Source organism: Scedosporium apiospermum, assembly GCF_000732125.1.
Source record: "Scedosporium apiospermum strain IHEM 14462 chromosome Unknown SEQ_SAPIO_0085, whole genome shotgun sequence".
NCBI classification, from domain to species: Eukaryota; Fungi; Ascomycota; class Sordariomycetes; order Microascales; family Microascaceae; genus Scedosporium; species Scedosporium apiospermum.
In genome coordinates this window covers 285660-297084 of record NW_015971786.1, presented here as the reverse complement: position 1 = coordinate 297084, position 11425 = coordinate 285660, and the positions used below count along the sequence as shown (strand labels likewise).

At 52.9% G+C, this 11425-nt stretch overlaps 2 protein-coding genes across 2 annotated transcripts; one reads left to right on the top strand and one right to left on the bottom strand.

Moving 5' to 3' along the window:
• Positions 1 to 571: 571 nt before the first annotated feature.
• SAPIO_CDS2107 (External alternative NADH-ubiquinone oxidoreductase, mitochondrial) lies at positions 572 to 2548 on the bottom strand (the record flags this gene model as incomplete). The annotated part of the gene is made up of 2 exons (XM_016785225.1): positions 572 to 1953; positions 2149 to 2548. 2 exons carry the CDS (start codon positions 2546 to 2548, stop codon positions 572 to 574), a joined length of 1782 nt encoding a protein of 593 aa, XP_016645103.1.
• Positions 2549 to 9143: 6595 nt separating this feature from the next.
• SAPIO_CDS2106 (uncharacterized protein) lies at positions 9144 to 11101 on the top strand (the record flags this gene model as incomplete). Its single annotated transcript, XM_016785224.1, has 3 exons — positions 9144 to 9701; positions 9764 to 9953; positions 10023 to 11101. The coding sequence occupies 3 exons, from the start codon at positions 9144 to 9146 to the stop codon at positions 11099 to 11101; spliced, it is 1827 nt and encodes a 608-aa protein (XP_016645102.1).
• Between the last annotated feature and the right edge of the window lie 324 nt (positions 11102 to 11425).

Sequence of the window (11425 nt, the reverse complement as noted above, 5' to 3'; positions counted from 1 at the left end):
TGGGGATGACGATTCACCTGTTATGTTCCTCGCGTACTACAGAGAGGTGAGATGGTCCTGCTCTACCTTGACACATATCCAGAGTTTTCTTTTCTGCCAAGTTGGAAGGGGTCTCGACGGGAATGGAAGGAGACTCGACACTTCACGAGGGAACGAGAAAACGTTAAAAGTTTGTACTTGCAGTTCTAGAAACCACAACATATTAACGGGGGCTCCAATGGGAGCCCGAACCTCTATAGCTCATCCAAGAGAAGAAATCTATCTATCGACGCCAGTCATACAAATTAGGACAAAAGGAAGACCAAAACAAAGCAGAGGCAGAAGAAGTGCAAAAAAGGAGAACAAGAACATATGGGGAAAACAAGTATGAAGCCGGGGATGCCTTCCCAAAGAAACCAAAGTAACATCATTTCCATCTATGGAATCCAATTTTTTTTTTCCCCCAATCCGAGGAGTCTTTGTTATGAGAACCTTCTTTTCGAGATAGACGGATTGAGGACGGATCTCATCTCGAGTTGAGAGATACGCGGTCCCGCAACGGCGTCACACCCACACGCTAACCTTCCTCTCTCTACTCGCGAGAGACATCGCGACCAAAAACGATCGACTTGACCCAATCGTTCGCAACAAGAAGCCTGTTCCTCGTGCTAAAGCACATGGAGAGGTACGCGCTCCTCCAGAAGAAATAGGTCATCTTGCCACCAGTCGCCAAGTTGGCATTCCACCACCTAACGTCCGCAACGGCCCTGTCGCTGCCGATATAAGCCAAGCTACCCTGGTGCGAGTAGTGGAAGGGCTTAACATCCTTGATGCGGCGGAGCTGCTTCTCCGAGTTCTCAATCTCTTCGGCAATCTTGGCCGAGTCCGCGCCGGGCTGGAGGTTGAGGGAAGAGCTGAGCTGCGCGATGTGCGACTGGAGGTGCTCGGTCATGGCCATGTTGTTGAAGAGCCGGGCGAGGAAGTTACCTTCCTGGGAGGCGACCTGCGCGGTGGGCGCGTAACCGGCTACGGCGCAGTCGCCCACGGCCCAGATGTCGCGCGTGCCCTGGACAACGAGGTATTCGTTGACAGCGAGACCGCGGCGCGAGTTCGCCTGGGCGGGAACCTTGGAAATGAGGTCGCGGACGATGGGGCGCGTAGAGTTACCCGTGGCCCAGACGAGGAGGCCGAAGGGGATCGTGACGGTTTCCTTGACGCCGTCGGGGCGGGTGACGACGGCGGTGAGCTGCTTCTCCTCGACCTTCTTCACCATGGTCTGGGTGAGGACGTCGATGGTCTGTTCCTTAAACTTTTCCTGGGTGTAGTCGATGAGGGTCTTGGAGAAGGAGGGGAGAACGCTGGGGAGGGCCTCGATGAGGGTGACCTTGAAGCGCTCGCTGAAGTGCGGCACGAGTTTCTTGATGTCCTGCTCGAAGAAGTCCTGCAGCTCGCCGGCGAACTCTACGCCAGTGGGCCCGCCGCCGACGACGACCATGTGTAGGAGGCGATCGATCTCCTGGGGGTCCTGGTCCTTGAAGGCGGCGGTCTCGACGCAGTCCATAATCTTCTTGCGGATGGCCTGTGCGTCGCCGATCTCCTTGAGGAAGCAGGTGTGTTCGCGCACGCCAGGGATACCAAAGGTGGCGTTCTCGGCGCCGACACCGATCACCAGCATATCGTAGGGGACCTCGGTCTCCGACACGGTACCCTTAATCTCGGACTCGTCGCGCATCTTGACAACCTTGCGGTCCGGGTCGATCTCGGTGGCCTCGGCTTCATAGTAGGTCACGCCGGTGGGCTTTTGGTGCAGGATGGTCCGGATGGGCTCCATGATGGAGCGGTGCTCGACGGTACCGGTTGTGCATGAGGGGAGGAGGGGCGTGAAGAGGAAGTAGTTCCGGGGGGAGATGACGACGACGTTGTAGTTGTCTGTGTCGAGTTTCTTGAGGAGGGAGACGGAACCCCAGCCGGTGCCTGCAGTGTGAAGTGTTCAGGTTAGTTCAGTTCCGATCCATTATCGTTGTTCTTGATTCCCTTTTCGCTTTGCAGCCCGATTGATTTCGAGTTGCCACCCTTTCCCCCATTCTTGGGAATATAGCATGTGATTGCGCTCATAGCGCTTCACGAGGAAGAGAGTTGGAAAAAGAAGCAAGGTTCAGATAAACGTACCCAGGATGACCAAAGTCTTCTTGTTCGGATCAGGAGGAGACTGGGCAGGAGGATGCCTATCAGCGTAGACAGTGTATCCCACATAGCCAACGTAGCCCAGGACGGAGAGGTAGGTCAGCCTCCATAGCCAGCGGAAGGTCAACCTAATCGCGCCAGGCCTCTGCTTGGGAGCTTCTCCCTCGGTCGAGTACGGTCTTGAGAGCTGCTTCGAGAGGATCTGAGACTGGAGGGCGGCGGCGGTGGAGGCGGAAGGACCTCTCCTGAGGTTGTTGCGCGCGACGAGGGCGAGGGACTGGGTGCGAGCGGTGGTGGAGGAGAAGGCGCGGGCGGTGGTAGGGGCGCGGAGCTGTCGGGTGCTCAGGCGCGAGGCGCGCATGGCCTTGAGGGTTGTTTGCGCCATTGAATCGGTGTCGCGAGGGGAGAGGGAGAGAGAGAGAGGGCGGAGTGAGTTTGGGGAAACTCGAAACCTTTTGGGGGGGAAAGGAAAGGGGTTGGGGAGGGAGAGGAAGAGGATGTTCGATCTAATGTGATGGAGAGAAAGAACAAAGGGTAAGACTGGAAGGGACTGATAATTTTTTTGTCCTTATGTACGAATGTACTGGAGCTACAAGAAGATTGACATGGAAGTATCAAGGTACTCTACCCTTAGTACTTGGTAACTTGGTAACTTTGTAAGGGGAAGTCGCGGGAGGCCAATTGAAGGAGTCAGAGATGGCGACAAGGCGACAAGGGGACAAGGATGGGTGCGAATGTATCTCGCCGAGGAAGGAAGAATGCGAACATAACGAAGCACGAGGTAGTGTACAATAGCAGTCGAGATGACAGTCCTATCCTTGCTCAGATAGGATCCGATCTGATCAATCTTTTTCTTACAAAGTACATCTCCCAGTGTAGTAGTGAGGCGAATGTCAACTCGGCCTGGCCTTGCCCTGCACTGCGGAACCGAAGTCGTAGGAATGTCAAGGTCAAGCAAGGTGCGGGTAGCAGGAGGCACTGGTGTACACATATCGTGGATTCGTAGTGTGCAATACACAGGTACATTGATCTACAATAATTGATCTACAATACGAGTCGCATTCCACTTTATCTGTTCTATTCTAGGCGCTTCGTAATCCTGTACAAGTACATAGTGTATGTATGCACTATACACTATACGGTAGTACATTCTAGGATTGATCCAAGCTCCCGCGTTTAATTATTTTCTTTTTTCTTTTTCACCTTCTTCTCATCGCGAAAGTTTTTGAAAATTTCCGCTCCCTTCTCCCCCGTGGCAACCTAAATCTAGGAACCCCCTTTAGCTGACTACCGCTCTCGTTTCTTTGCCTCGCTTTTCTTATTTTTTTGTGCCTTCTGTGAGCCCACGCATGGAGAGAGAAGATACTCGCCAACCTCGAATTTCTCATATCATGTGCCGTCCGTCTTCTCTTAGGTTGACTCACCATTATCGGAGCCGGCGTGGTTGGTTGTAGTGTAGATCGGTGGCGGGACATGTAGCGTGAGATGCAGATGGAACGAACACGGGTTGGAGCGCGTAGCAGGCCGAGGCTCCTTGTCGCTACCCCCGTAGTCTGGACTCTAGGAGGCGCTAGAGCCGCATCAGGATATCAATTCAGCGATAGTGACTCAATCGCGGGAGCGAGAGCGCAGAGGCTAGAACTACAGAGGAAGTAATGCGACATGGCGTCGCAGGCTTTCCGGCCCAATGGCTGGCCCCCTATTGCATTCATCCGCATTCACTTGCATTCGCCAACGTGGACCGCTCGAGATTAGAGCGCCTCAGCATCTGTTGATAACTGCGACCGCGGCGCCTGGGAAACGGCAGAGGCTGCTGTTCATGGTTGCGACATCTTCATGTGCCAAAACTACCTAGCCCCTGCAGCCAGTTTAAACTAAGAATGGCATCAAAAAGGGCACATTTGGTTTTCCTCTTGCCGTCTCCGACTTATTCCTCGCTTCTCGCAGGAGTTTCTGTCCGTGTCATCCCGATCCCTTTTTTCTTCTCTGGCATGTGCGTGGTGTAACTCTGCCTCCATCCAGAGGTGAGTTCTCAACTCGAGCCAAGGAGGCTCCCAGCTAAGTCCCGGTTTTTAGTGGGACCAGGCTGGTCGGAACAACCGGTTCTTCTTGTTGTCGGGTCCTAATTAATACTGTTAGCCATTGCTAGTTTGCGTCATGCAGAGTGTAATTCTACTTCGTACATGAAGAGTCCCCCTAGGATTATCCTCCACACATTTTCATATTGCAATTTGAATGCTCTCCCATCAACCCCAACCACCAGAGTGACTCACGTTCATAACCTGCCCTCGAGGGTCCAATTTCTTCCGAGTTTATTGCAACCTCCGCAAATCTTGACTTCCCTTCCCCCATTCCTTTGCTTCCGTCCTCGCGGGCCATCATCACATCCACGAAGTGCGCGACAGACTACGAAGTATCTCATCGCATGTGCCTCTTGCGTTTTCATGCCGACTGAGCACATGGCTTCTGGTCCACTGGCTTAATTAGGCCCGAGGCGTAGCTCCACCACGGTCCACAGCGCATACAGACTCCCCCGCTGCGAGCGCGGGTCCAGAAGCTAGTTTGGCGTTGGTAAGGACTGGCGTCCGAGAATCTCAAAATACTAGAGAGTAAAGAGTGAGTCGTGGATTGGACCCGCTCTTGTTGGTTCACGCCGTTCTCCCTAGCCAGTGGCAGCAGTGCCAAAGCCCTTGGTCCGCGTTGAAGTGTTGAACCATGTGAAAGTAATATGCTTCCCCCCCCTTTTTGCGTTGTGGCGTAGGGCTAGGTGGGAATAGGGCAAATGTACACCACGAAGGCCCAATCGACATAGTCACTCACGGAGGTCTTCGGGCTGAATGCCGAATAATGTGCGACTGGAACCCAGCATAGTTAAAACTATTCGGAGGTTGCTTTCTACGCGCCTGTGATAGGTCGCCGAGTCTGGGGTGCCGTCTTCGGGAGTTCGGAGATGTTCCCGCCCGGGAAACTTTGAAAGAGAACCGGAGTGTGCTCTCGCGACCTTCTCTAACCATTTGTAACATGCTGGTCTATTGCTTGTAATACAATGGTCATGTTGGTGAGGGACGTTGCTCGAAGACCAGTGGAATCGGACGTTCGCAATGCTGCGTCGGGATGTGCTGAACCCCGAGTCAAGAAAAGAAAAAAAAGAAGAAAAAAAATCAAAAAGAAGACGGGGACCATGAAGGATAGAGTGTGCTGTCTACTAAACTAACACAATTGGATTTAGTTGGAAATCCCCAGGCATATTCGGGTACCCCAGAATAGCTTAATTCCTCAGTTTGTACGCGACTCATCTTTGGGGAAGGGGGCGAAGGAGCTACTCTTGGTACAAGGATTTCTACTCTCATTTTTCAGGTGAGGTCAAGATCTTCTTCCACCGATGACTCTCCTGTGACGAGCGAGGACGAGGATCGAGACATATGGGAATGCTCTTTACCTCGTATTATGAAGGACGAGGGGTTGTACTCCCTGGCTGGATTGCTCGAATCGACATCTATATGATCTCTCAGCCACGGATGACAAGCCTTCTCGGCGAGGACTTTACAATAGAAGGTCCAAAAAGGGGGTCCGGGATATCCAATTCGGTCTTTGTCCTCTGCAGTCTCTCTTAACTGATTCCATATCCTGAGCCGCTCACAGTTAGTTGTTTTTCTTCTCAAGATATGCCTTGAAAATATCGAGGATACCTACTGCACCATGGACAGACTCCATTACTAGTTGGATTAGAGTATGGACGCTGGGGGGGGTCCGAGGCGCAGTATATCGCTCTATCCTGCACAGGTGGCTGCAGACAACTCTCTTCTATGCGAGGCCATGGCGGGTTTACGTTGAGCTAGGCACCGACATCGCATCCCCTCAGCTACAACCCTCCAGAGGCCACCTTCCATCACGCCCAGATGCCCTCAAAGAAAGAGAAAACTTCTTATCTTTCCTTCACATGCGGATCTCTACTCCGAGGCTGGTCGAAACATGACAAGGTGTTTTTTTCATTAATCTTGTTGAATTTCTCCCTATTTGTAAACATTGAAACACTCCCGACAGACCCAAAAGGGGCTTGTGTGGGAATTATATCTCGCCGGTTTTCCGGCCTACCGGGCTCCCGGTCTTCCGGACTCCTCCCATTCTTGCCCCACGTCTTTCGCGTCTCATTCGCTCTAAGCGGAAAGGCTGCAAACCAGGATAGGGAACTTTTTTCTCTAGGGGGCACGAGCGTATTGAGGGATATATTCTATCGTCGAAGTTCCCGAGGTCTGGGTGCTCCTCGGTGGCGATGATAATATCTGGGCCTCGAATACAGCCACGCAAGAAGTACCAGCCTTGCTCAGACCGATGGAGGCAGAGGAGTATGACGGCACGATTCAATCTCTTTTACCCTAGTCCTCCTTTAGACCAACTATTCGTTTCACACTCGAGGAGGTCGGTGTCCCACGGAGAATATCCAGAATCTGGATGCGGTTATTAGCATTCCAAATGCCACACTTCCACGATTCGTTTCCAATTTGGAAATATGACACGCGAGCCTAGAACAAACACTTCCCTTTGCTTTACATCCCACACATTCAAGAGTGTATGCTTTTTGGGGCAATTCGATGCATAACATTCGAGCACCAACCGCACCGGGGGAGACTGGAGATGGCGATAAACGCTCTAATCCCGGAAATGTCGGCCAGCTCGTGGGATTCTCGTGGTTCTGTCGTGGTTTGATCGCCTCGATCGACCATGATAAGACGGTTTTCTGGGCGAATCAACCCCGTGCTACGAGGCTTCCTAGATAATGGGGGGTGCTGTTACATTTTAAATTGTCAGGAAATCTGCCTGTACAGCCCTCGTGTTTCTTGGATGTTTTCAAAGTTCTTCAGACTTGTCGAGGAGGAAGGAAGAAGAGTGAAGTTGATAATCGACTGTTGCCAGCTGCAGGTATCAATTGATGAGTTCTTGGGTCTCAACTTCCAACTCGGTAGTAGGCACGTGAGAGGAAAAGAGCTGCTTCGAAGTTACTTTGTACAGATGACATGAACGAGGACGAGAACGAATTCTCATCCGTTCGACCTGAGTTCTCCTCAGTCGAGTCGTGATATATTTCCAATTCTGTCTCACGGCATCATCCAGTTCGGCACCACCATGAACTGACGCAGTTAAGATTTGGTGTGCAGCGTTTCTTATTTACAGCCCCTAGCCTCCTACGATCATTGATATTGTTTCAAACCCCATCGCCTCCTTAACACACAGAAGGAGGCAACTCGGCACATTACATGGACATGGGCCATCATGGAGTGTCCTTTCAGGTGTGACGTGTGCAGAGTGAGGCGGGGAGAACTCCAGTCTCTAATTTTTTTTTCCTCCCCTCGAAAGACTCCTCGGCTCGGCCGTTTCTTAGCTTCGGGTTCGATCCCTCCCATCCCAATCTCCAGCGGGAATGTTTCCTATCATCAAGGCTCAAGAGTGGCCTACTTCTAAGTACACGAGGCCTCCGGAGAATACACATGATTCTTGGAGCCTCGCAAAGATGGAGGTTGTTGGAGTCTCCAGACTTGATACCCAAGCTTAACCTTTTGGTATCGTTTAGTGGGGCTTTCCCAGTTTGGGAGGACAGGAGACAGATGCGGCTCTCTGAGTGGCCAGCACGAACCACCCAGTTCCATGTTCCCAGGAACTTGAGACACGCTGAGACGGCAACGACCCCTGGACCGACGCCCGACTGCGCCCTGTCTCACCAAGGGATCGACAATGACGAAGCACCACCCAAGGGTTAGCGTGGAGGAACCCACACTCCAGGCTTGGGCCCCTAGGTCTTCGCATATTACCCAGATTCTAGGAAACGAGAAGAGGAAAAAGGTCATCTATGGAGGACGGCGGACGTCTCAGAGAATGAGCGAAAGAGAGTCCAGTTCGGTCGGTGCATTTCGCCTTGGAATCGCTACATCCAGGTCCTTGGTTTCAACATCATGAATACTTGTCAAGCACTCTGCATCAACGGTGGCGTCAGACCCAAGCCGGAGGTCAGAGGTAGTCGCCATTCAGTGACTTGGATTCGGCACTCTCCTGAATTTACGGAGCCCCTGGTCGGCCTGCTTGTAAACTAAACTAGTAAGTCCCCCATCTACATACGTACTTCGTACCTCAATGCGGACACTCATGGGCTCTTCCCCGCGGCGCCGTACATCCGAGTTTCTACAACGGACGCAGCGAGCCAACAACAGACTTGTAGTAGTGCACAGTCTCACGCGACAATGCCTGAAGCTCCACACATTCTTTAGAGATGGATGATCGCCAACCCCTGAAATCGTCAGAAGCGTCATTCTCTAAGGGTATGCGCAGCAGCCAGGCCCATTCGCCCCCTCCCCCGCCTTGTCTCCGACTTCCTAGTGTCCGCTTGCCCCCTTGGCAGTATGCAGTATCCATGTGCTTCCTCGTCTCTTCTTGCTCTTATTCCCTCCACCTTACCATTCCGCTACTCTTTATTCATTTCCACAAAGGCTAGGCCGGATCATCCTTCCTTCGACTGCGTTTAACCTTTCCTTTTGCTTTCAATTCTTCTCTTCTTCTCTTCCCAAGGCCGAGCCTTCTTCCATCGTAATACCTTTTGCATTTTTTTTTTTCATCCAGTAGTGTCCACCTTGTCGCCTCAGGAAACTGACTCTCGACCGGACGACCTGCCGATTTCATTCTTTCTCGAGACCGAGAGTCTGACTTTTTCTTTCTTTTGATACTGATACCTGGAGACGTGCTTGGCCATTCTCCAGGCCATTCTCTTCTTCCTCTTTTTCTTTTGAACCTGACGCTCGCTTTCTCAACGCCGGTCCGCTTGGTGGCTTCAACATCCTCGATACCGTTCCTTAACTTTTACCAACCTCATAACTGCTTCGAAGGGTTTTAGTCCAAGGGTCATGCATATCCGGCATCAAAGACGGTGATTGACTTGGCTGAGCAACAAGAAACCACCCAGGGCCCCGGCATTTACAATGGCGCCGTCACCGATGCAGGGCAGCACCACTTCGCCGAGGCGAGCCACGGGGGAAGCCAGAGGGAGTCGGACACGGAGATACTTGATTGACAATCCACGGCGGAGGAGACAAACACCCGTTGACCCCAATGTCAGCGACAGTGAATCGGGCGATGAACTCGACAATAGCGAGAGCGAGGACGAGGAATACTACTCTCCGCCTGGTTCCCAGCCTGGACAAGAGGGGCTTTTACAGGCTGCCCCACAACTACCACCACCACCGCCTCCTCCGTCGGCGCCGGCGCAACCTATCCTTCCGTCACCCGACCAAGCATATCCGGAGCCCTCATATCCGTCAACGGAGCAGCCGCCTCCGCCGCGGCTCACCAGCACGAGCGCGTCTCAGATCGTCCAGACCTTCACCGTCAGCGCTGCTCGGCCGTCGATAACGAAGTCTCCTTTTGGAATCGGCGTCGGGGCCGATCTGAACGCGGCCCCCGCATTAAATGTTCAAGATCCAGAGTCTGATACAGAAACCGATTCACCTACGATCCTGCCCACATTTACAGGTCCTTTACCTATATCTGCATCGGTGAGCGTTTGCTTTCATATTCGCGATGCCAGGGTTCAAAAATTTGCTAACCTTCGCTTTAGGTTACCGCTACTCTCGAGACCGTAAGGTTAACATCAACTACGACTGTTTTGCCAACTGAAGACGCGTTTCCGCTTCCAGACAAGGAGTACTACAAGGATGATGATCCCCCATTCGACGATGACAAGCCGAAGTTCCAGAGCAAAAAGGACGCCACGACAGAGCACATTATGATTGGAGGTGGCTCGATTGGTAAGTTCGAGAAACAATTCCTTTATCCCTTGTTTGTGTGATCCCATGTCACTGACCGCCACCGTCCAGGTGCCTTCGTTGGTGTATGCGTTCTGAGCTGGCTCGTCTGGCGGTTTGCAAGTCGGCGCAAGAAGCGGGGCGGCCCCTATAGCATGAGCGACGCGCCGTATGGTTCACCTAGCCGTGGTAGCATATCCAGGCAGGCCCAAGTCGGAAAGTTCTTAGCATCAGTTCCCTGGGTCAAGAACCGGCCATGGGCACGGAAATGGCACGCGCTCGAAGATGATAACCGATCGATCCCTGCCATGACGGAAAAGCAGTCCACGGATCAACAGCGGGAGGCTGGGGCGGGCCTTAGCGGGTTTAGTTTCAACTTTGGCCGCCAACCACCGAGTACTTCAGGTTCCCTGGGCATGCCGCAACTGGACACGAATGTGGGCGCAGCGCCTTACAACGTGGCGAACATTAGCCCCGTCAGTTCGTTGCAGACCTCCACATCTGCTAACCCGTTTGATGACGTGAACGCCATTCAACCCGCTCCTCAGCCGGCCGTGGTGGCGTCCCATCATCAACATCATGCATCGGAGACCTCAATCCAAGGGCAATATGGAACATGGATCTATCGTACCATGCCCGATGGCGCAGGATCTCAGCCCGGAACGTACAACTCGCAACAACGACAGGCAAATAGACTGAGTGAGGTGTCGTCCCTGTCCTCGGGCTTTGGAGATGGCGACATCATTATTCAACAGAGTTGGCCAGGCCAAGGGCAAGGAACCAGTACAGCCGCCGCAGTCGTGGTCCCCCAGCCACCAGCCCCCGTGGCGCCTCCGCAAAGTGTTAGGGAGAGCGTGGGACAGAGCTCGGACGCCGGGTGGAGCAGACGCGACACGATATACACGCAGACGAGTGAAGATCTTCCCCCGCGGTTCCGGAACATCAACAGCTGGGTGGACCAGCAGAAGGGACGGATCCAGAGGGCTGTCATGAGGGCTAAGGACGGGCACACGAATCAACATAGCCCCGACGACGTGGTACCCCCGGTGCCGGGAATCCCGGCAGGCTCGGGGCCGCATGGACTGCCGCCGGAGCCGGAGCTGAGCATGATGATGCCTGATGGTGAAGTTCCGAGGAGGGTCGAGATGTGAGCTGAAGAGCTGGTAGGACCAGTGCACTGTCTTCGCTTGCCCGTTTACCTCGATGCCACTTTATGCAGGGCATTTACTTTTTTTTTTTTCTCGCTCTTTTCTCTTTTTTCTTTTCCTTGTCTACTTTATTACTTATACAATATTTGGATGGATATTTGGATGATGCACATACAGATACCACTAGAGCGAATAGCGGTGCATCAGTTGAGCGGATGGGCTCTGTCAAAAACCCGTCGGGTCGGGCATGGGGATGAAAAGCCCGAGAGGAGTATGGGGTGTATGGGCCAGCAGTAGAGTTGGTTATCACCAACAATGCTCCCCAGC